The sequence below is a fragment of the Rhipicephalus sanguineus genome, chromosome 5, assembly GCF_013339695.2.
Source record: "Rhipicephalus sanguineus isolate Rsan-2018 chromosome 5, BIME_Rsan_1.4, whole genome shotgun sequence".
NCBI classification, from domain to species: Eukaryota; Metazoa; Arthropoda; class Arachnida; order Ixodida; family Ixodidae; genus Rhipicephalus; species Rhipicephalus sanguineus.
In genome coordinates, this window is record NC_051180.1 from 112,340,833 (window position 1) to 112,366,401 (window position 25,569).

General features: G+C 45.0%; 1 protein-coding gene across 1 annotated transcript; it reads left to right on the top strand.

Moving 5' to 3' along the window:
* LOC119394143 (thioredoxin-like protein 1) lies at positions 1 to 23,595 on the top strand. The gene is made up of 8 exons (XM_037661398.2): positions 1 to 169; positions 687 to 957; positions 2,394 to 2,516; positions 4,489 to 4,555; positions 8,869 to 8,962; positions 13,179 to 13,257; positions 21,308 to 21,412; positions 23,368 to 23,595. The coding sequence occupies exons 1-8, from the start codon at positions 75 to 77 to the stop codon at positions 23,395 to 23,397; spliced, it is 864 nt and encodes a 287-aa protein (XP_037517326.1). The 5' UTR covers positions 1 to 74; the 3' UTR covers positions 23,398 to 23,595.
* The last annotated feature ends 1,974 nt before the right edge of the window (positions 23,596 to 25,569 follow it).

A 25,569-nucleotide genomic window follows, 5' to 3' on the forward strand; every position in this document is an offset into this window, starting at 1 on the left:
CTCTACAAAACTGTCTTTCCGCCGGTTACCTCGATCGTGTGCTTTCCGTCGAATATCGGATATTTCTTTCAAAGATGCCAGTGAAACAAGTGACCGACGATGCTCGCTTTCAAGCCGAACTGTCCAATTCTGGAGCCAGCCTTGTCATAGTGGATTTTACGGCGAGTTGGTAAGGAGATAGCTGTACCGCTGCCTGAACAACCGATGTGCAAAGGTGCTGACATCATTGGCGCGCCGTCGCGTTACAAAATTACCGTCAATGAATCACTGTGTGCAAAAGCCACTTCATCGCCTTTTTCTGAGGCATTTTAGCGTCGTTAATGCTTGTGGATGCACCAAAGCTTTCCCTTGGCGTGAACTTTTATTTTAGGGCGTGTTTGTCGCGTCAGTTCTGTCACTACATGGTTCGCTAATCATCTCATTAGCAGATAGTGGGCCCCATCGCAGTTCCGTGGCTCTTACTTTCTTTTGAGTAGAGAAGCGAACGAAACATTCCAGCGTCTAATTATGTTTACGGGACCGTCGTACACTTAGATGTTTTATCCGTGTGGTTATGACTGTCACACGTCGTCGTCGTGGTAGACTTTCGAACTGCATCTGGTCGATCAAATGAGCGTGTTGTCAGGGAATGTGGTCACACCGTACTCGCGGTACCTGGTTACAACTTCTTTATCGCTGCATCGCAGGTGTGGACCCTGTCAGAGGATGGCACCCGTGTTCGACTCCCTAAGCAACAAGTACACGCAGGCAGTGTTCTTGAAGGTGGACATTGACCAATGTCAAGAAATCGCCGCCGCCCAGGGCGTAAGCGCCGTGCCGACATTCGTTTTCTTCCGGGCCAAGGCGAAGCTAGCCACCCTGCGAGGCGCCGACCCGAACACCCTCGAAGCCAAGATCCGGGAACTTCTCAGTGCCGAGCCTCCGGAGGGAGCTGCCACCGAGAAAGTTCAGGGCCATGCAAGTACCAAGCTCGCATGTTGAATTCTACGTGTGTGCCGTCGCCATAGTCGCATGCCGTGCACAAGGTAACACCTTTGATGACAAATGTGCAGACCAAGAGCAGCGCGAAATTTCTATTTTCTTTTGTAAACTTGGCCCTCACAACCTCAAATTGATGAATGAATTAGTGCTATGTAGGCAATGCCGCGGCTAGGCGGTAATCGTCAGTTTTATATTACACTAAAAGGCATCAGGTAAATTCGGTTCACTACATCTGGCCCGCAACATTTGGTCAAAGGTGTATACTGTGTGTGCAACTACATACTGTTCTCTCATTTAGGAGTGATTCCATGTGAGAGAACAATTGTAGAAATAAGGGCAACTGGAAGCCATGCACACTGTGGGAGCTTGCTTGGCCGCACGCTCTCGTGTTGCAAGTCATCTTGAGCGTGGTAATACATTTTTACCATGTAGGAATATGGACTGAAATACATCATCTTTAACGCTTGAGTAAAATTGCAGCTTAGCGTCAACTCTTTCAGCCTGCATCTTTGGCCTAAGGAAAAGCATTCAAATAGTGTTTAGAAATGCTGTGTGAGCTCGGAACATCTAAAATTGCTCTCAAGCAATTTCACTACCGCAGGTGCAATTTGTACATTAAAATTCAAAACACATCAGTTTTTTTGTTTTTTTCATTCTAATTTCCAGTGTTTGGCTTTCCAAATAAGGCAGTAGTTCAGGGGATGCGGCTTGTAGCATGTTCTTCGCGTTTTTGTGTTTTCCCACTCTGCAGACTCGGACTTTGCAGGTGAACCAGTCTCTCATTCTGTGGCCATATGCAAACTGTTCTGCATTACATGGATGGGGACATTAGTTTATTAACATGAATGGATACAGTTGCAGGAGTATATTGAAGCGATAGCCTTCCTTAGAAGTGCCATGCTCAATGAGTTTATTCCTAAGTCACAAATGGCGATTTCCTGACAGGTTGTCACATGGCGACACATGACGTCCAAATTAAGGTTTCTCTCTCCTGAGAATCCCGTTCGCATTCATGAGCTCAGATTCGGTATGTTACTTAACCATTCTGAGAGGCTAGATGTTTGATGTGAGGTGTAACTCTTTATTGACTGATAGAAATGGAAAGTACGCAAGTTACCATATTTTACCACCAGTGCTCTCTATCTTCACTAGAGAAGGCTGTATGATGACGTCATTGTACAAATGTGCAAAAGAAAAGAAAAAGGTTTTTGGTTGTGTTCAAAATTGCTTAGTCATATTACATATGTAGCAACTGTAGTGAAAAGGTTCAAGCTTTCATTGCTTCATTCACATAGCTTCCTTAAATTTCCCCAAACTGTTTTGGAAAGCTGGTAGCACATTCAGTTCAGGGATAATTGGTGAATTCACTTAGTAAAGTTAACATAATTGTGCGTGCTCTCTCTCTTTTTCAGGTTGACATGTCAACATTCTTCGATCGCAGTGCTCAGGAATGCTTAAATGAGTCTGATGACCACCCACTTTCAGGCTGTTTGTCGTCGGGAGATGGCTACTTGGAATCTGACTGCGATGAGCAGGTACGATGAATGCTATACGTGCTCGTTTCCCTCTTTGTCGTACGTGTCTTTTCACGCTGCAACAGTTGTGATGACCATTAACGACTTGTCTGTAACGACTTGCTAATCTCTGTTGCTAATGGTGCACAAGAGCCACAAGCAAGCATTCTAGTAGAGAAGCGTTGCAGGAGCGTCGGCAGGATTTTGTCTTGGGGGGTGCAAAGCAGTGTTGCATGGCGGCTGGGGGAGGGGGAGAGTACTGGTGTAGCTTGGGTGGGGGCAAGTGCTGGTGTGTCTTGAGGGGGGCAAGTGCCCCTTTTGCACCCCCCTGCCGACGCCCATGAAGCGTTGTAAATGTCTTGTCACGGTATGCTCCACACACGTAGTCATCCCAACTGGACACTGGGAATGTCATAGGGAGCCACATGACACGTAAAGTTGATGTAACGAGAGTGCCTTTGATACTACAAAGCAACTCTGCAAATCTGTTGGCTCTTTTTGGCCATGTGGGGCACCTGTGCCAATAAACATTGTCGCTTCAGTCAATGAAAATCAACACTGCAATGTGGGAATTATTGCATTGCAGCTGCATTAAATATACTTAACCATGCTGTGTTTGTGCTGATTGAGACTGATAACACCTGAAAAAAATTACTGAACATTTCGCTGGATTGATAGCGCACCATGTACGTTGGACACTTAGGTTGACAACGCACATGCTGACAGTGCCGATAATAGGATTCGGCTCAGTGGCAAGTGTACCCAGTCATTCACTGCATGAACGACTAAATGCACCGTGTCAGTCACATCCATAGGGTAACAGCATGCATGTTTCCTAATGATAGGAAACATGCCGGTGTTCAATTCATTTTTTAGGCAACTCATGGCTACAATTACTAGAAGAACGCCCACATTGTGCGAAGCAACCATCTAGCAAGGCATGAATCGAGCTGCGGATATGCATTCTTATGCTGGTGTGGCCAATGACACGTCCCACTCATAACATGGCACAGAAAACTGAGAAGTGTAATCCAAAGTTGCAGCAGAGAGCTTGAGCATTGCATGAAAAAAAGAAAAGAGAGCAAGAATGTGACTCAGTGTGTCATAGCTTGTGAATTAAACTTTTGTTGGTGTTCACAGGCATCATACCTATGCAATGCAAATGTAAAAATGCTTGTGTACTTAGATATAGACAGCTGTTCAGGTTTCTATGAGGTCAAAATTAATGCGGAATTATCTGAGTGATCAGATTATAGGTTTGGTTATGGGGTTGAACGTCTCAAAGTGACTCAGGCTATGAGAGGCGTCGTAGTGGAAGGCTCTGGACAATTTAAACCACCTGGGGTTCGATAACATGCACTGAAATCACACAGGACACGGGCCTGGAACATTTTGCCTCCATTGAAATGTGACTGCCGCAGCCAGGAATGAATCCACATCTTTTGGGTTATCAGAATGGGGTTTCATCACTTAAAGTCGGGCAGTAGTTTATCTTCAGATGTCCTCTCCACATCCGACACAAAATCTCAGCAATGTTCCCTTTTGCACAAATTTGCCACAAAAGGCTGGGAATTTTTCACAAAAGGAAACCGAATGTATAGTACTTGGAAGTAGCAAGGAGCTGTGCATGTTTGGGTCACCGAATCGTCTCGGAAGTGGCACTGGGAAGGTTGTTTGTCGTATATTTACAAAAACATACAATGGAATAAAACATGTTTTAGGTTGTGCACATTGCAGTCCAGGCTTATGCTATGAAACATTACTTTTCTAATTGCCAGCGGCCTGGATAATTCGTGTTGTCAAGCTGTTTTGTCTAACATTGTGTTACATAACCACTCCTCTCTGTAATGCCATTAGTAATTGAGGGTATTTGAAATAAATTGCAATGTCTATTGCATTAGTGTTGGGCCATGTTTGTTTTACACTTTGAACAAGCATTCAATCATTCTTGTGTCACCAGGCTCGTGGTAATACCTTGGTTATTTCCTTGCAGCTGATCATTTCTCTGGGATTCACACAGCCTGTGAAACTCCACTCTATCAAATTTCAAGCACCTAGTAGTAAGTACTGAAACTTTCTTTTGAGCTTTTCTGTTTTCTGTTGCCTTTTTAATAGAGCTGTGCGGATAGCAAAATTTTGGGTGCGAAGCGAATTCGAATATTGAAGTGTGAGTGCGAATAGAATCGAATATTTTTCGAATATTTCTAGAATATTTTTCGAATACTTCGAAGCGAAATTGCAGAAAAAAAAGTTGGAGAGGATTCCTAAGCATATTCTTATGAGATAGCAACATGAAAGTGTTTCTTTTCGCTAGGTTGAAGCGCAATGTAGAGGCTGAATTGTATTTATGTACATGATTTGGTGCAACCAAAGTGTTGCCGACAACACTTTACATGTGGTAGGCAAAGATGCCATTTCCTCAGCCTCTCCTCCTCTTTCAACTTCTGTGGAAGCCCAACTGATGTGGCGGACAAGGGTGTGCTCCCTTCAAGTCCGGAGTTCCAAATCTGCCTCGTAGATGTTGATATATAAGAACATCTGGAAATTTTGGATGCTAAAAAGTTTTGGCGTCCGACTTTTCGGATCTCCTGCCCAAATTTTAGGTCCAAAACAGCATTAATTGAGCCCCCACCTCTGCCACACCTTTCATCTCCATGTTGGAACCAGCGTTTTCTTGAGTTAATGCATTTGCGACCGTAGAGGAGCTTGAAAGGCAGCTTTGCTGCAATGCGGGGGTGTGATGAGGCGAAGCATATTGAAAATCTCGGGACCACTTTTAATCGGACGTTGACTGTGTCTTGGCTAAGTTCGACCGTAACGGAGCTTGAAAGGCAGCTTTGCTGCAATGCGGGGGTGTGGTGAGGTGAAGCATATTGAAAATCTAGGGACCACTTTTAATCGAACGTTGACCGTCTCTTTGCCAAGTTCGACCGTAACGGAGCTTGAAAGGCAGCTTTGCCGCAATACGAGAGTGTAATGAGGTGAAGCATATTGAAACTCTGAAGGGGGCACTTTCAGTCTGACCTTGACTGTATTTGTTTTTGGGAAGTTCGAATAGTAAAATTGCAGTGCGAATCGAATAGCAAACACTATTCGAAAAATATTCGAAATTTCGAATATTCGCACACCCCTACTTTTTAATGGAAACCGTTGAAAGCTTCAAACTGGCTTTGTCGTGTCTGTTACTCTATCCATTCCATCTCATCATCATCTTGCCACCGTCTCATCTGCAGCTTCCCTCTCGCAATGTTGCTGTAGAGTACTTGCTAATCAAGAGCAGGCCTAACATATGGCTATAAAGACAACGTCATCAATTCATGCTTGGCAAATGTTTCACAGCCTCAAAATTGGTGCTATCAGACAGAGTGCCAATGTTTTTGTACAGCTGTGTGCCCTTGTACACTGTAGGCTTGTGCAAAAGCATCTGCAACAAACAAGAAAGGCTCCTAAACGAAGTGCAAAATCTCAACCCAGTTCCACAAAGTGAAATCTAAGGAAACAGCGGATCTGTAGTCGTTCCTTCACTGTTTTCTGTATTCTGCGGTGATTTTTGGTGTTGATGTGAACGAGGAGGGTTATAGAGGCTGTCACCCAGGCTCCAGCGAAGGACTAAGCTTCTTACGAAGAAGCCACGTTTAATTTACATATTTATAAGTGTTTTAGAAAAGAGTGCAGAGACGCACCTTCACAAGGCAAGGGTGAAGAAACAGACAGAAGAGAAGAGAGAGGGCCAGCGAAGGCCAGAGAGAGAGCCCAACACACACCAGATGCGCTTATATACCAGTCTGTGCAAGCCAGTGCCTCCTCTATTTTTCTGTGCCTGGGCGAAGGAGCGGAGCGCAATGGGAACCGACCGTCGGCGTTAGCGCGGCTTTTAGCCGCCGGGCACCGCCACTGTAGTAGACCCGCCGTCGCGTCGTCGCTCGCGGAAACGAATGCCGCGGCTGCATTCGAAGCTGCTTTATGGTTCAATTTTCGGCTGTATCCGCGTTGTTCAAAGTATAATTAAAACTTGTAAACTGGAATCGTGAAGCACTTGTCGTCCTGGGCAACCAGCCCATTTTGAAGGCATGTGTCTTTCGCGGCTATTTGATCGAGACACTCGCGCGTCGTCTGCTAGCCCAATACCAAAGAACGCATGCCAGTGATGCGCGGAAAATTGTTTTGTCACCGTTATGTTCGCTTGACTGAGAGTCGGTTTTTGACTGTCTGAAAGTCGATTTTCGAAAGCAGCATCTGCCAGGAGCTAATACTGAAAGCTTGGGCGCTTAAAGTTCCCTGATGCGTGCTACCTTCTGCTGGTGTAGCACACTATGTGCAAGCCTGGAGTGCATGCGCTAAATAGCATGAAATGTCATTAGACTGCTTCCAGGGATATACGTGATCGCCCGTTCCCTTCGTAAAGCTTTTGAGAATTACGTTTGTTGCCACCGGGAGAAAGCAACAGCTGGTGCCAGAAAAAGAGGAACTATGCCGAGTGATTCCACCATTGCTGAGCTTAAACCAGTTCAATCGTGGTGGTACAAAAAACAAACAAAAACAGCTACATATGTCGCGCGCCTCCTGCAACACTGACCGATGTGTGTGAACAGACGTCGTTCAAGTATAAAATCGTAGTGCCGACTCTCAACTTGAGCCAATGTGAAAGGCGTGAAAAACGGCGCGGCCTGTTGTCAGTTGCTTGAGCTCGTCTTTGTATTTGTCGACGGATTGTTGTAGCCTTAGTATCTGGCTCCTCAGGTATCTTGGAGGGAGGCAGGGAATGTTCCTCTTTTTCTTTCTCTTTCTTTCATTGACTGAAAGAAAAAGAAGAAGATGGCTTTCGCCTTTCAGTCGTCTTAAATGAATGTATAAGGGACCCTGTGAGATTTTTTTTCTTTAACAATAAAGGGAAATAAAAAAAAGAAAACCGTGATTTCTTTCAGTTCCATATGCAGAGAGGAACAAACCAGTATGACATACTAAAGCATTGGGGCGGTTGCAATAGCCTGAAATAGAAAATAAAATGCGAATACTATCAAACAGACTGCCTGCGGAATACGCACAGCGGGGATGGAAAGACACGCGAACATGCGGCATCTGCATTCTTTGCTGTTTCGCATTTATTTTCAAGTGGTTATAGCCTGGATGAATGATGAAAAGACGACGTCATCCATGACACAATAAAAGACCATCTAGCATCTTTTTATTGCCACCACGGTTAGAGCGTAATGAAAACAGCGCGCCGCTATGTTCGCGTTTCTTTCCATCCCCCTGTACCTGCGAAAGCTTGCAAGAAGCACAAATGCAACTAAACACGGCTGCAAACACGAATTCGTGAGCTTTGTGATACGCGCGGCCATTCAGCGCCAGCTTCCCGTAGTCTACTTGCACAGCGCCACCACGCGGCAGTGGCGAGTGGACGCGGAGCGCGCGCTCGACGGCCCGAGGAGAGCATTCGCCCAGGCACTGAAAAATAGAGGAGGCGCTGGTGCAAGCACTTCTCGTCGAGCGTTCTTGTTGGACGCGGGCTGCATGTGGCAGGCACGCCTTTGCACGTTGCTTGCAGCGCACTAGGAGATTTCGTGGAGTCCCACTCTTGTGGAACATGGACCACGTATGGCAGGCATGCCGATGGGCATTCCTTGCAGCGGAGTCACAGATACAGCTTAACATGCAAGAATCACCATTAAACAGAAATAACAACACCACGAATCACAGCAAAACTCACATACAACACCAAAACACAGAAACAAAACACTTTATGATAGCACCTGCAAAACCCAACCTGCATGGACACCTCGCCTATTGAGGAATGATAGGCGAGGTGTCCATGCAGGTCGGGTTTTTCAGGTCCCATCATAAAGTGTTTTGTTTCTGTGTTTTGGTGTTGCGTGTTTTGTTGTGTTTCGTGATGGGGTTGTTCTTTCTGTTTAACACTGGTTCTTGCATGTTAAGCTGTGGTGGACTTCGTTTCCTTTGCGATTCCTTCTCTCAAACATCGGGGTTGGTGGCGTCCCTCCGCTGCCGCTTGGCTTGCGCTTCCTGCTCTCGAAGCTTGGGGTTTGCTGCTCGACTTCGGCGCTGCCGCTCGCGTGCGAGCTCCCGCCACTGCTAGAGCCGTTGTTACAACAATCTGGTTGTAGCAAGTGTGTGCATCGCACAGTAGTACCTTGATGACTTCACATGTTCAGCCACACATCCATAATGTAAAAAAAACTGAAGTACGTATTGTGTTGCTACTATGTGGTGCACAAACAGTGCTAAATTAGCATCCAACTGAAGGAAGACGGTGCAGTACTTGTCCTCGTAATTGTCCCTTGGAAGAGGAAAAGGATTGTGAGAACATTACGCAGACCTAAAGTGGGCTAATATCTTATGACTGTTCTTCCAGCTCTGGGTCCCAAAACCGTGAAGTTGTTCATCAACCAGCCCAGGACTCTGGGATTTGACCAAGCAGTTGGAATGGAGCCTGTGCAGACGCTTGTGTGAGTTAACAGGATCCTTGCATTATATGGGAATGAAACTACCGTGCTGGTGTTATTGTTTAAACGACACCAAACAATTAGCCTAGTTACTGTGCTTGGAGCTTTCCCGGGTCATTTAAGTGACCAGCTGCATGATTATGATGTCAGCCAACATGAATTGGAAATGCACATACAGTGAAATCTTGACACAAGGAAATTCAATATAATTAAGTATTTAAATTTACATAACTTTGTATCCATAGAACATCGTGTATATCTTACCTCAATATAACAAAGCATAATTATCTGCAATTTCTATATTACGAAGTTTCACTGCTGCTGCAAAGTAGGATCAAGGAGATAAATGGAAAGTCCGGCTGGTGCCAGTTGTGAAATGGATAAATTACTTGTGGTTTTTGTGCGCACATTTTTTAAGTCATGTCCCATGATACAGAGAATGGCTGCCAAAGCAAACAACATCTTTTGAGGCAGTGGCTGGAGAGAAAGGGTGCACCTAAATGCTTTTTTTCACTTCTCACCTCTGGAACGGTGAGGAAAACATGTGGGAAGTCTGGCGTATCGTATCACGCACTACTCTATGTAGCACAGCTCGCATTTTGTTTGTTATCTCCCTGTGGTGTAGTCACAAGCATGAGTAGCTGTAGAGGCAGTAGCACTGCAGTCTACTCAGAATGATAGATCAGTTATACGATAAGAACAACTTATGCATCGAGGCTTTGAGGAAAAAAAACATACGTATACAGCTTAGACCACATATAACGTAACCGTGTATAGTGCAAGACTGGCTATAACACGGTCTTTTCTGACTCCTGTTTACCGTCCCATAGAACTCCACATATGCGCATACCCCTTATTGTGCAACACCCTAAGTCGAAAAACCTAATCAGTGGTCCAGTAATGGCCGCAAAGGCGAAGAAGTTCGCATTTCTTCATGGGAAAAAGAATATGCGCCTGGTGGAGGTTGAATTCAGTTATTTCAAAGACTGGCACAACACCATCCACAAAAACTTGGTGGGGGAGCAGTGTCGTTGAATGTGGAGGTGAAGTAGTGACTGCGTGCGAAGATGCCTACCATGCTGGAACGCTATGCAGAAAGATACATTTACAACTGTGATCAGACGACACTTTTTTTTTTTCATATGCTGCTGTCGAAGACTTGCCCTCTTAAAGGGGTCCTGAAACACTTTTCCAAGTAGTAATCATCAAATGACCTCAGTATCGGAGCTAATTAAGGCAAAAGCCTTAGATGCCTCATAAAACGCGAAAATTGACCGTCGGCATGGCACCAACATGAGTGCTGCAAAAAATCGTCACATGATGACGTCAGATGACGTGTTGTCACATGATATCATCGTGTGACATCGTCGCTTGATCAAAGCTAAGCCGATCACGGAGGCAGGGCAAAACCAGGTCAGCTGCAGAAAGCTTTTGGAAGGGGCCGGGGGAGAATCAATACATTGACTGAGAAAAAAAAAAGAAGACAGCCTTCACCTTCTAGTCGTTTGAGGCAAATGCGTAAGGGACCCTGTGAGTTTTTGCATCATGAATCAATAGACCCTTTAAAAAAACCGTAAGTGCACTTCCCTGCACTGTATATTCACCCAACTGATGCTGTTTGCGATCCAGTGTGAGCTCGTTATACAGCACTTAGTTTCCCCAGTACGGTTAACATTTTATTCCAATGTCATCCATTAATATATGCAATTAGTTTTCTCAATGTACTTAATGTGAAGAACAAATGTGAAAAGCGAAGTGAGCCGCTTCACTTAGGCAGCCAGTGTCGTGGGGCGGTCGGGGCTCCTGATCTCGTGAGTGGTTTTGCTACTGTGAGCCACTTTGTTGAAGAGACACACTTTAGACATCACTTTATTCAATTAGAATTATTTTGTGTCCGGAACAAATTTGGGCGAATCTTTTTTCATGCTGCCGTTAGTGCTGTAACAGGCAAATGTCTCGGTTGCCTTTGTCACGGTGACGCGCGGCGACGTGTGGCAACTCGTGAAACCTGTAGCTCTGTGTCCTCTGTCACCATAGGAGCACAATGTGATGCCGAGTCTACAAAACACGCGCTGACGCGTTATGACGCGTACGTGTGGTTGGAATTTTATGCGCAAGCTTGGATGGGATCGCCTCGAGCCCTGCATGGTAGGACGGTGTAAGAAGCTGACATGCTTCAGAAACAAGTACATCCCAGTCCACTATCTCGGCAACAAGAAGGCCTGGATGACTAGGGACTTTTGCATCAGATGGCTGCGGGAGTTCAATGAAATCATTGAGGGGAAATATAAAAAGTGGTTGTGTTGCTTAACAACTGCAATGCTCACACTGTTAACCGAAAACTAACTTCAATTGAGTTGGTGCTCCTGTCGCCCAATACTACAGCGGGCCTGCAGCCGTTGAGTGGTGGCGTGATCGCCAATTTCAAAGCTTTATATCGGCAGCACACACTGGAATGGGTAATTCTGGCAATCAATCATGCTGACACGTCAGGGCAGGCCCCCGACTTTAAGATCAACCTCTTGAAGGCTGGGCACTTAGTTTGTTGAGCGCGGTACGAGTTTAAAGACTCAACTACTATTTGAAATTGCTTAATTAAAGAAGATGGGTCTTGTGGTGTACGACAGGTTTTCATGTTGTGCATTTGTCGTAGTGAGTGGAGAGCAAACTGGTCAGTTTGATGAAAAGAGAAAGTGGTGTCGTGCCACTTGGGACAACACCCGAGGTTCTGATGGCATTTCGCTGATGTGGAATGAGCACAATAGCATCACTTACACTGATCATGTACTACAGTGTGTCAGACCTGGGTGTCTTTCTTTCTTCACGTGTGCCACACTGCCACTGTGAAGAGGACATCGTGAACAACATGACTCGCTCTGTAAATGTGGTCCCTGGTTCTCAAGTTAACCCTTTGAGGGTCGAATTTTTTCGCAAAATGCAGTCCAAAAATGTGCAATCATTTTATTGCTGAAATAAATTCTTAAGATGATTCTATTTCAGAAAAGAATTGTCTAAAATATTTTGCATGACCGTAAAGGGACAAAAAATCCTTTTTGTTGTTACATACACATGGCTTATTCGTGGTAATATCAAGAAAATCCAAAAAAAAGACACTCATACGACTTTTTATAAATAAAAATTATGTATTGTATTAAACACAGCACACAGACATACAAAAATAAGTGCACCATAGTACTTTTCCGGTAAAAAATTTTCGTGCTCCCCAAAACAGGAGATGCAACCATGGCGGCGGCGTTTGTGTAATTTAGCGCTGCACGGAAACAAATGTAGTCACGCCCCAGGAAGCAATAAACGAGAGTCACAAGTGATCACCTTTTGAGAGATTAGACACCAGACAGCCATCAGCTTTACGGGCGCAAGAAGCGATAACCACCCGAAGAATGAAACCAAAACCAGCCGCACCACGTGCACACATTCTGATGTGCAAGTGAAAGCCACCGTGCCACTTCGGAAAGCAAGAAAAGAAAAAAGAAAAGAACAACGGAGAGACATCAGCGCGTCAAAAAAATTTCACTTATTCCCGAAGCGTGGCAGCACATGCCAAGCAAGAGAAATTATCGAAAAAGGTGCGCGTAATCTCTTTAGATGGTCGTCAGTGAGAATCACTGGGGGGCATACATATCAGTGCATTGCAGTGTGCCCACACGCTTTCCTCCTTGTCACCATAGCAGGCGAGAGAGAGAGAGCATGCAACGCTGAGGGTATTTTATCATGCTAACAATGCAGCATAAGGCCTCATTTGATAATCTTGTTGTCGCTGTTTGGCAGGTAGCGAGCCAAAGCAGCTGTAGAGACTGTAATGCAATGCCCTTTTATACTTACCTTGCAAGCAATCTCAACTGTTCAGAAACCTGATGTCACCAACCAGTCGATGAGGGTGGCAACCTAGGCTTGTTGGTATACCATGCTGTGCCATGCTGTTCCATGCCAAGCTAAATGACAGGGATAACAGGTGTGTCGTGTGTGCCTTTCCCATTGTCTCTGTCATTTAGCTTGCGCTACCATCAAGGAGGAGGCCAGTATATTGCAAGTGATCGCCAAAGGTCGTGGCATGTTTTGGCATATTACGGAGCTCGTGCTCCGTTATTCTGACGTTGAAAGAAGCTGTCTAGATGGGCACCTAGGGTTTTCGTGTTTTGCTAATCCAACATGGCTACCATGTGTGGATTTGTGATCCCGGCTTGTTGACCGCATGCAGGCTCGAGGGCAAGGACCTTGAAGAAGGAGTAGTCACACCTCTGCGTTTCGTGAAGTTCCAGAATGTGCAGAACCTGCAGGTATGTGATTTCCTGGTCCATTATCTCGGTGAATCAGCGCAGCGATCGAACTGCCTAGTCAAGAAAATGGCCTTTACAACTTCTTTGTATGTGAGGCTTTTGGGTGTGCAGTAGAACGCTATTGGTATGTTTTTCAGGGTATCGTATAGAAGGTCTTGGAGCCAAGAAACGGGAACGATTGATCAGTGAGAGTTGTAGCAAAATGCACACAATTTAATTTACTTTCACTTCCTTTGCTCGAAAAAAAAAATCGTGCAGCGCTGGGTGATGAATTTTATTTTGACGAGTCAGGACAAGGCGAACAACTGCACTGTTAGAGATGAAAGTTGGACTAATTGGTACAAATTACTGACCTGAGACTGACTTTCTTGCGCTAATTATGCACCTGCAGTGCTGATTGACTTTCATTATGAATCCTCCAACGTACATTTCTTCTAAGTAAATTTGCTGCCTTTACGGCTGATGAGAACATTGGCGCTGGTTCCCGGAGCGGTATTCTTAAGCGACCACATGGCACGATACTTTCATTTTTGCGAGATTATTGCCGAAAGCACCGACGTCTCTGAGCGATAACATTCTTGGCCCGCTGGGTTACCATTGTTGGCACAATGCCAGATAGGCATGATTCATAGATGGCCGGACACCTCGTGAAGGTGAAAGTGCAGTAGACTCCCGTTAAGACGAACTGTTCATCTTATCTGTTCGTCTTATCAGGAGTTCTGTTCTCTCAGGAGTCTTATCTATCATATCTCAGGAGTTCTATCAGGAGTCTTATCTGTTCGTCTTATCAGGAGTTCGGCTTATCAGAAGTGCCCCCAAAAAGAGAGATGCTAACATGCCAAGTGCATCCAAATGCAGTAGAACCCCGCTGTTACGTTCCTCACTGCTGCGTTTTCCCGTCTGTTACGTCGTTTTCCGCCGGTCCCGGCATAGCTCCCATAGGATACAATGTATTGGGAACCCCGCTGTTACGTCGTAACTGTCGTACGTTCCCGTATGATACGTCGCGAAGTGCGCTCGGAGCCGACCGAGTGACTACCAAAGAGAGCGGCCATGGTGCATTTTCACGCAGCTTGGCCTCGTTTGACCGTAATATTAGCCGCATGAGAGTCGCAAGCAACAGAATCTTTCAATTGATGCAAACAAAAGCATGGCCTTCGAGATTCAAATTGCAAAGATGGCGTCTATGACGTAACTGCTCGCGAAAGCAAGGCCTTCGAGATTGGCATTTACTACTGACAAAAGCATGGCCTTTGAGATTTGTATTGCACAAACATGGCGTGTATGACGTAACTGCTTGCGAAAGCAAGGCCTTTGAGATTGGCATTCACTTCTGCCATCGCGTTGGCGTAGACTCATCATCATCGTTATTTGTCGGAGAACGGGAGGAGTTCGAGCTGGTTGGAGCTCGCATGGTCGTGCGTGCGGTTTGCGGTCGGACTCGCCGCGCCGGTCGTGATTGCGTGTGCTTAGTTCTTTCATGCCTACAGCTGTTGGTGTTAAAAAAGTCACATACGTTGATTACATTTCTGTAGATGAGGCCGTCCTAAGCTCCGCGTTTCTATCCATCGACTAGATCGCGGCTGAGCGCGCCAATTTTCGTGCTGCTCGTAAGAATTGAAATAAAATTCATACCACTAAATATTTTGCCGTTTTTCCTGTTTTTCGTCTCTTACGTTTCCCGTCTCTTACGTTTATTTCCTACGGTCCCTTCAAAAACGTATCAGCGGGGTTCTACTGTATGTTACTTGAAACACTGAATGCAGTAGACTTACAATGTGGGGCAAAAAGGCAAGAAAAAGCATTTATTTGGCTCATCTAGATAAAGACTATGCCTTCAAGCAGAGTATTTACACGAATCTTACGAGCACCCGATTTCGTGCATTCAAAAATAAAAATGCTCGTGAAGATATTTGCTACCACATTTTAATGATAAAACTGTAACACGCTCCTATGTTGACGATTAGAAAAAAAAATTAAGAGACAAGCACAATTTTCCTTCAAAGAATGTAAAATTTATTGTCCTGGCAGTTCGTTTTCTTCTGTGAGCCTGTTTTGCTGGCTCTAAGATCACTTCTGGATACGCCTCGGTCGCGTGCTGTTGCCTTGACAAAGTCATTAGGGTGGCTTGTTGGGCAAGTTGGTACATAGTTCTTCGTAAGGAAATGCCAGCAGCACTAAAGAAAACAGAAGAAACTGAGCCAGGAAAAAAGAGACAGGAACAGGTAGCATCCTACCTGTTCCTGTCTCTTTCTTCCTGGCTCAGTTTCTTCTGTTTTCTTTAGTGCTGCTGGCATTTCCTTACGAAGAACAAAGTCATTATACGCTGAGTTGCTTAAGAAAGTCTGCAAGGTTTTCTTCGAGGACCGGATATTTCCCGTTTTCGGCCCGTAGTAACTTTTCCTGATCGACGTGCAGCTGAAGATATCCCATCGGGCTACTCACAGTCACAAGCCTCGCCAAGAAAAAGACACGACGCAGCTATATTCACTGTGCAAAATAGCCTTCCTTTGTCGTGCACTTCCATAATCAAAATGGCTCATCACAATTTGCACTTCACTGGGAACAGATAGAACGCGTACAGGTCCTAGGCGAACCAACGCGAATTGACCACAAAATACATGTGCTCGGCCGCCATTGTGTGATGGCGATGACAATGCAACCGACCCCTCTGACGGGAGTGCGCCGCGATCGTGGTTTCGGTTTCGTACTCGATTTTAATGCACAGACCATTTTTGTTCCTGTTGTCGCTTTCTTTTTTTTTCCCCCACTCCCCTTGCGGTGCCCCCTCTGACCACGGCTGAGGGGCCCCAAGCTCTTGTGTTGTTCTGTTCTCCTTTGTACTCCAGCTGGGAAGCCGAAGAACGGGGGGGGGGGGGGGAGGGATACAAAAGGACGCAATGGCTTGGGGGTCCAAGTTGTAAATCCCCCACTCTTTTTGTTGCTTTCCTTGCTGATAAAGCCCACAGCTCCCCCACCCACAGGCTGGGGGTGAGAGGGGATACCGGCTTTATCCGCTGACCGGTCTTCTTCGTTTATCTCGCGCGCTCCGCGTCGCGATTTGCTTCGCGTCTTTGCTCCAGGAAGTGCTTTTTTTCATCATTTTTGCTTTTTCTCGGTCGCCTGAATGCCCCACCAAGACTGCAGTGTTCGTTTCGCAGAATCGCTAGCGTTGTCGATCATCGCGAAAGTTCGTCTTAACAGAAGAGTACAGTTGGGCGGTTCGTCTTAAGCGAATTTTTTTTGCATTGAGTCTATGGGAAACCAAATAAATTTCATTTCATTTCATTTTATTTACCCTCAAGACCTGAAGTATTACAGAGGGGAGTGGTTAACAATATATACAAAAGTAAAACAAAACAAAGCAGCAAAAGTGGCTAGTTAAGACAAAGAATAATTGGTCAGTTAAGTCCGGGAGTGATGATGTCCGAAATGGCCGAGCGAAACTTTGAGTGGTCCTTGATAGAAACAATTGTGCCGGGAAGGTGGTTCCATTCTTGAGACGTCCTAGGAATAAATGATTCGTGACAGGTTCTGGTATGGCAGTGCATTATCCCAACCTTATGGACATTATCAATGCGAGAGGAAATGTAAGAAGGAGATGATATAAGGTTATCACGCAGGTAGGAATTGTAGAAATATAAGTTATGGAATAAAGCAAGGCGAAAACACTTACGTCGGGATGAGAGGGGAGGAAGAAGTAAGGAGTTTTTCATGGAAGTTACGCTTGATGTTCGGCTGTAATTGCTATAAATGAAACGCGCGGCATTATTTTGGATTAGTTCAAGCGATTGAATATGGGTAGCGGAGTGAGGGTCCCAGATGGATGATGCGTAGTCCATTTTACTCCTAATGAGTGTTTTATATAAGATTAATTTTAATGAGGAAGGAGCAGAAGAGAAATTTTGCCGGATATATCCTAACATGCGGTTAGTATTACTAATTATCTTATCAATGTGTAAGGACCAGGAAAGTGTCGAGGTTATGTAGACGCCAAGGTACTTGTAGAATGTTACGGCTTCTAGGGGAATGTTATTAAGATTAATAGTTTGGCGGAGGAATATTGTTACGAGTTACACGCATTGTTTTACATTTAGTCACGTTAAGTTGCATTAACGATTCATCACACCAGTTAGAGATAGCGTTAATATCATCTTGTACAGACCTGTTATCGTTGTTATCCGAGATTTCGCGGAGGATAACGCAGTCATCTGCGAAAAGATAAATGTTAGAGAAAACAGCGTTTGGTAAGTCATTAATGTAGATGAGGAAAAGAAGAGGGCCTAAAACTGATCCCTGCGGCACACCTGAGTCCACGTGGTTAAATGAAGATCTATGACCGTTTGATGCCACGTACTGTGACCGATTTAAGAGGAAATTCTCAAGCCATCTAAACAGGTTAGGGTCAAGACTAAGCTTACTAAGTTTAAAGAGAAGAAGTTGGTGACATACTTAGTCGAAAGCCTTGGCAAAGTCGAAAAAGACACAGTCAGCGAAAGAACCTTTGTCAAGAATAAGATGGAGGCTGTGAGTAAAAGAAAGAAGTTGTGTTTCGCAAGACAAGTTTTTACGGAAACCATGTTGAGCTTTCGTGAAAAATGAATTACTGTCTAGGTGCTTTGCTAAGTGTGAATACAGAATATGTTCGAGAACCTTGCAGGGAATGCTGGTGAGTGAGATGGGGCGGTAGTTGAGGGGTGAATTTCTGCTGCCGGACTTGTGAATCGGGACCACCTTCCCGACCTTCCAATCAGCAGGTAGCTGATGGGTGTCTAAGGATTGCTGAAAGATTCTTGAAAGTAGAACAGATGAATAAACAACAGTACTTTTCAGAAATTTTGCATTGATTGAATCTGCACCAGGACTTGATGACAACTTAAAGGGACACTAAAGGCAAATAACAATTTATGTTAGAGTGAAAGCCCAATGTATGGCAACTTCTAAAACGGCAATATTATCAACAGCAGTGCCCTACTTACCGAGAAATTAAGCTAAATGTATCACATGACGAGCGCCACGAGTGGGACATTTTCGAAGTGATCCCGATGACGTAGGGAAGTCGGCCTACAATAAATCACTAGTAATCAAACTAGCAGCAGTAAAAAAAGAACATTCCGAGCATCAAAAGACGTAATAAAATGCTGTTTGTTCGTTTCCGCTTGATTCATGGAAAACAAAACCTCCGTGGCGTTGCCATGGGGAACGGCGCGCGTGGTTCAAAGGTTCCGTTTTCGCCGAGCTGTGCCTCGCCCGTCTCAGTGGTAGTTTCGGGATCGCGTACTGCCGTGCGTGTTTTGCGCGCTCGTGAAGGTCGCTCTGACAAAAAGTTCGACAAAATGCCGCATGCGTGTGATATTGCCGGATGCCCGAATGGTGCACAACGCCAGTGCTGCAGCAAGGAAACCGGTGTGTCTTTTCACTGGGTGCCGCGGAATGAACCCTTACGCTCGAAGTGGCTTAGTGTCATGCCATTGCGCCAGTGTGCTAAACAGTCAAAACCTCTGCGTGTGTGCTCGCTGCACTTTCGTACTGAGGATTACGAGACCAACCGCAACTTGGTGACGGCTTTGAATGTGCCCATCCGAGCAAGTCTTTGCCGCAGCGCCGTTGTTGCTACTGTGGGTCCCGCTACTTCCGCTCGGCTGCTACTAGTGTCGGCGGCCGCGCAGTAAAAGCGGGCAACGTTGGGCATGGCAGCAGTGACGTATGAGAGTCGTATTTTCAGGCGGGAGATTTGAAGCGCGCTAACGCTATGCGGACTACTAAAAACGTGATTTTATTTCAAAATAAGCACTTCCTTGGCACAAAAGCAGCGCTACGAGGTTTCTGGACCGCTATTTCAACAATCAACGTCGACTTAATATTTGCCTTTAGTGTCCCTTTAAGACCCTTAATTACATTTTCAATCCCAAGAGGCTCAATGATAATAAAATCCATAACAGGGTAATTGCGACATTCAAGATGCGGAAATTCCCGTGTTGTTCCCGTGAATGGTCCCGTGTTGTTCGGTATAAGCGAGAATTCGTCTTAACCGAGTTCGTCTTAACGGGAGTTCACTATATCTCCAAAAGTGGTCGTCCAAGAATACGGCCCCTCTTCATAAGTTCATCACTGCATGCATCGGCACACTCAGCCGCAATCTCATCGGTGGGCAGAACCACGGAGGCAAGAAAGGTGTCATTCACAGAAACATATTCATTGTGTGCGGTTCCGTTAGCTCAAGCAGTGGGAGGCGTGACAAAACTAAGCACACGCAGCACACTTGCACAACCACCGTGACAGTTTGCGAGCGCGAAAAGGCCACAGGAAGCTTGGACAACGATGTGCCAATGCAATGGCGCAACCAGCCGATCTTGGTCTTACTTTTGCTAACTGTGTGCACAAAAACGAGTCACGCCATATGTGCCATGTGTAAATAGCAAATACAGATCTTGGGTTTATGCCTTTGCTGGCAGGAATCAAAAACGCATGTTGAGCGGCATTTACATCACATTGTGTGGCTAATCTAATAGTCAAGTCAGGCAAGCTGCGTGAAAAATCAATATGGCCACTCTCCATGGCCATTCAGGCCAGCTCGGATTGGCAGTTCGCAACATATCATATGGGACCGGTCCTACATTTATGAAATAACAGCAGGGTTCCCAATGCATTGGATGCTATGGGAGCTATGCCAGATCTGGCCAAAAGCAACATAGCAACCGAGAAAGCAACAGCGGCTTATACTGTACATATATTCGTTTAAATGAGAGTGTGCTGCATATTGTAAAACTGGTCACTTTGGTAGAGACACTATCATGTTTGATGAGATGTTGAATGGGCCATCAACGACATTGGTGGAAAAAGAATTTTCTTTTTTCCGAAACGTCAATATGACTGGTGAAATGATACAGCAAGAGCCTGCGAACTCATATTTCGTGGGATAGAAAAAAAAGTCTGAATTAACTGAATGTTAAATTATTGATGGCACTAAGAAAAATGTTAACAAATGCCTACATAAAAGTATGCTTACTTAATCTGCAAAACCCGTTCGAAGTATTTGCAGAAAAGTGGTATTCAAGCTGCAGTTTTCTTCATCTCGCTACTTCCTTCACAATGCAGCGATGGTGCCAGGTCTGTGCCTTTGTATGAGGGAAGTGTACACTTGTGGATTACTAAAATAGGTCCTCCATAAATTTAGAAGGGAGTCGATAAGCCAGAGGAGAAACAGACACAAAACATTGTTTTATACCTTTGTTTGAAGATTCCCACATCAGCTCTGTTTGTTGTCACAGAGTTTTGACGTTACTTCGAAACTCTACTTCAAACCACACAATATTCGATGTGGAAAGCTTACGTCACATTAAGTTTGTTTAAAAAAAGTTTGTGATTAATGCTGGAAAACAAACACGAACCTCACTTACTTAAATTTCATATCTCATGGTGGTTCCAGCATTGTGATGAATTTGACTGCGCTTTTATGAAAGAAGTTCCTCATGAAAGAACCACCAAACATTACCAGGTCCGTAAGCTCGTTTGAGATTCACTTATGAAAGGATATTTTATCAGTGTCAAGACAGGCAGGGATCAGTGATGTCACACAGCTGGCACACCAGAGCTGGCACGTCCTGCGCACTCCGCCGGTGCGCGTGCAGCTATTCGCCTTCGCTGTGCAGTTGCCGTCTGACACTGTGCTGGAGCCGCTCGATAGCGCCTCTGACTGGCGTTTGCCATTGTGGTATAGCCATGGAGAAGGAGAGTGCAAATGCTGCTCAACGGTGCAGAAGAGCGGAGAAGCTTAACTTATCAAATCCCGAAGTAGTTGCCTATCAGAATAAATATACATGTGCCACATGATACGTATACAGTGTGTGTGTCATTGGAACAGCAGTAAGCATGGTTATCAAGCTAATCCTAGGCAATCAGGAAAGCTAAGAATAATCAGCTGAACCTTTGCTAACGCTACGTATATCCTGGCATAGCCGAGCTAAGCCACGCAACGTTTTTTGTCCTGTGTAGTAGTCTAAAGATTTTATCTATGCAGATAAATGAAGTATCCTATTGTCACTTTCAGATCTTTGTCAAGGACAACCAGACGGGAACTGAAACCACGCGCATCAACTCCCTGGTGATCTTTGGCAGCCCTATCAATGCCACAAACATGGGCGATTTCAAACGGGTAAGTTGGGCAATACACTTGCGTGCAATGTGCCTTTTTCACGATTGCACGGTGCATGCACCCTTCCCCTAGCGAGGAAGTTGCAAACCGCCTCTTGATCATGGAGGCTTTATTTCTGGCGATAGCGGTTGTCCCGGCCCCTACCAAAACAGCGGAGTGCAGCACAGAAAAATGAAAAAAGCGTATTGTAATTTGACCCATTTTTTGATGTCACAATTATTTGTAAAATATAACTTCTCACCTCATGAATGTCTTGCTACTTGTCTCTCAACCTACCATTGCAAGAGTAACAAACTACAATTACTTCCTTTCTTGATTACACTGACCAGTTATTGCCCCAAGCAAGTACTAGTACTTGAGGACTTAATGAAATGTAGTTTATTACTCTTCAGTTACTTTGTTCACCGACAGTTGCTTTTCAAAATTTTTGTTGGTCGTCTTCTCCCTTTTCTTTGTACTGGCACAAGCAGTGCCAATGAATACTTGCTTAGTGTGTGGTCGGGAGGGAAGTGGGGTTTTGTAATGAATGAACATTTTGTGCGCAACATTCTGTCCTTGGCTTCTGGCGTTAATGTTGCTGAGCCTCTGCATGGCCAGCTTGTTTGGCAGCAGGGGCAGACAAAGCACTCTGATCGGTTGCATTTCTTGTTGTTTAGGAAGAACTGACTGAGACTATTTTGTGTTATGATTTAGGAAATGCTGTGTGTAGCATGGCTGGCGTGGACTATGTGTTGTGTGGCACGTTGCATCAATGGATGGGTGCATTTCACAGGTAGTCTCCACAGGTAGACCTCTGCCCATGCTTGCAAAGGGAAGGGAAACAGCAAGATCTTTGAAGGAACACAAGACAAAGAAGGGATGACCACAGCACTGTGGTATCTCTAAAAGTCGTGTGCTATGAGCAAGCATTAAAAAAAACAGTTTCGCCACAAGTGCGAAGCAACGGATGTGATAACAACAAATTGCAATGTTGTACAAAGTAAGGCTAGCAGCTAACTCTTTCGCATCCTATCTTGCGTAACTACAAAAGCTAGTGCAAGTGAAGCTCCAGGGAAAGAAGTGGTTATCATGCTCCCTGTTGTCTGAATGTGAAGTAGGTAGTGAGAGCACAGTAGTTACAACGGTATAGGGGTCGTTTGCCACTCTTATGATCAAAGTTCGCAGTAGCTGCTCAAGCAACGCAGTCCCCCTCCCTCGCCATCCCTTCATGCTCCTTCACCCGATGAAAGATGGGTGGGGTGTGTCCTCTCTGCTTGAGAAGCAATCGATCGCAGGCCTCACATGCACCTTCCATGCGACTGAGATGGCCGACTTGTTTCATGTCTGCTTCAGCCTCATTCGTTGCCAGCACTTGCGAGTTGAATATGCGATGCGCGGGGCAGTGTAATTGATTTAAACTTTGTATGGAACATGATGGCAACGGCGATGGCTAGGACCCGTTCAGAAGGTCCATATAATTGCTATTGCAATAAAAAAAATGCATGCTACTCTGTCTCTTCTTCCTCGCTCCTTGGTTATGTGTCTGCAGGCTTTTAGAAATCTTGAACTTTGCAGGTTGTCAGGCATTCAAACAGCAATGAAGTACACGGAGTTTCAAATTATTTTTAGGCACACACCTTTGATTGATTGCAGCACACTGCAATCAATCTAAGGTGTGTGCCTAAACACAATACTATAACTTTGTATAAAACAGTATATGACTAAAAACAGTATGACTTTGTATAACAGTAAATGTCATCAGCTGCTGTGCCCAGTACCCGACGCTCAGCATTCTTCGTGTCGCAGGTGCAAGAACTACTGACTCTTGTTTTCAATGGTCTTGTCATCGTCTGGTTGGGACATTCTGTTCATAAATGACAAAGTTTCCATTTGTAGGATTGGACTGCAAGCCCTTTCAACATACTTTTTGGATCACAAAGCACACCTGACTGCTTTCCGATAAATTTTCTTTTCAGGTGGCTGGAAAGAAAGGAGAAAGCCATTAGGAAGTAAGCAGAACATGCCTTACACAGGAGTGGCCTTGTGATCTACTGCTTTGCTTTATAGTATGCAATTTTCGAGGGGCTCAAAATTGTCAACTTCGAGCAAGATATTCAAGCATGGCATCGACTCAGGAAAGGGTGCCACAGAAACTCATTCAGATGCATGTGTACATTTGAGGCTAAAATAAAGCGTTTTTCAGGGGCTCTGACTTCCTTGTCTTTCTTAGGTCAGTGGCAGCAACAACCTGCGCACACAATGTCCTAAAGAAGCATTAAAATGCAAAATGGTTTCACTTTTATATTAGTAAATTGCCCTTGGACACACAAAAACGCACCACTTTTACCAAACTAAGATGATGCCAGATAAGCCATGAGACTGTCAAAAAAACACTTCGCCTGCGCCAAAAGCACAGCACAGTCACAGCGAAAGCTGCAAGAGCAGCATTCTAGAGCCCGTCGTAAACACTCTTGGGGCTACTAATACTACAAGTACACAAGCAAGGCACCTACTATGCCATAAATCATAACTTTTGTGAAGTTGGGAAGCACTTACTACTCCATTATTCGTCATTCTGCAGAGAAGTGAGGTGCCAGCTAGACATCCGTAAGACGTTAGGTGCACTTTGTTGATGCGACGATTGATCATGATGAAGGCCCCGCCACGGTGGTCTAGTGGTTATGGCGCTCGGCTGCTGACCCGAAGGTCGCGGGATCGAATCCCGGCCGCGGCGGCTGCATTTTCGGTGGAGGCGAAAATGTCTGAGGCCCGTGTACTTAGATTTAGGTGCACGTTAAAGAACCCCAGGTGGTCGAAATTTCCGGAGTCCTCCACTACGGCGTCTCTCATAATCATATCTTGGTTTTGGGACGTTAAACCCCAGATATTATTATTATTATCATGATGAAGAATTATGGCCGAGTCCTTTGTAATGAATTGGAAGCTTTAAACGACCCACTAGTCACGTAACTCCCATTGTGTGACGCCCGGTTATGATTTCACTCTCCCACCACGCCATAGTATAACATACGTTAACGTGAGAAAGAGAGAGGGGGAGGGGTAAGAACTTTATTGAGACCCTGAGGAAATCGATCGTGGGGGCCTTATGGGTTTCTTTGGCAACCAATACAAGTGCACTTGCGAGGAACCCACTACGCTATGAATCGTCATATTTTTTGTGAATTATAGGGAAACAGCCACTACGCCATTTTTCGTCATTCTGCGGAGAACCGTGGTACCCGCTAAACACCTTTAAGGCATTATGTGCAATTTGTTGATGCTGTGCCTGATGACGATGAAGAATTATGGCGGAGTGCTTTGTAATGGGTTGGAAGCATTCAACAACCCACTCGTGGTGCAATTCGCATTGTGTGACGCCTGGTTACAGAATTCGCGTTGTGTGACCGCCTGGCTGTTATTTTACTCTTCTACCACACTATATTACATATTTTAATGTGGTTCCTTCGCAACATAAAGCCTGTATAGGGTCATTTTGCAAAGCAGTTTCAAGCACCAGCATGGCTCTGAGGTAGAATACTGGGCTCCCACGCAAAGGGCCCAGGTTCGAATCCCGTTACATCCCGGATATTTCTTTCATATTTTGATTTTTTTTTCTTATTTCGCGCGATAGCGGTTACGGACACCGGCGGCGGCGGACAACTAGGGCACCTAAAATGGCCGTTGAAATGATCTCGTAACAGATATTGCTGTAAAACAAAGTACAAGTGGCAACACCACCGTCGAAAGTCCTCACACCAGCTTGTTGCGACGCCATAGATTATGAGAGTCCGCCAGGGCCTACAGAACTCTTTATCAGTAAAAAGAGATTACACTGTGTTCTAAAGGAGCCTGACATTTAGAACGGCAAGTTTCAGAAAGTCTTATTGAGTTAATGTGTCCAAAACATGAAAAAAGACTCAATCTGTGATGTAGCACTATTTGGTTTCAGTATCGGATCTCAAAAATTAATATTTCACTTTCATTTCCTCCACTAATAATGAACATATGATTGGGAAGTTAAGGCCAATAAAATTTTCAAGTTTCAATTTATCAGTCTAAACTGATTAAATGTTTCAGTAAGCATTCCTAAAGGTATTTTGTAAGCATTCCTAAAACGGACGGACCGCCTCCGTCCGTTTTAGGAATGCTTAAAATACCGCCACCGAAGCGTTCGAAGA

Coding starts and splice junctions, on each gene's coding strand:
- LOC119394143 (XM_037661398.2), top strand. CDS start 75: ATGCCAGTGAAACAAGTGACCGACGATGCTCGCTTTCAAGCCGAACTG. Junction 958..2,393: donor CCGAGAAAGTTCAGGGCCAT/GCAAGTACCAAG, acceptor TCTCTTTTTCAG/GTTGACATGTCAACATTCTT. Junction 2,517..4,488: donor AATCTGACTGCGATGAGCAG/GTACGATGAATG, acceptor ATTTCCTTGCAG/CTGATCATTTCTCTGGGATT.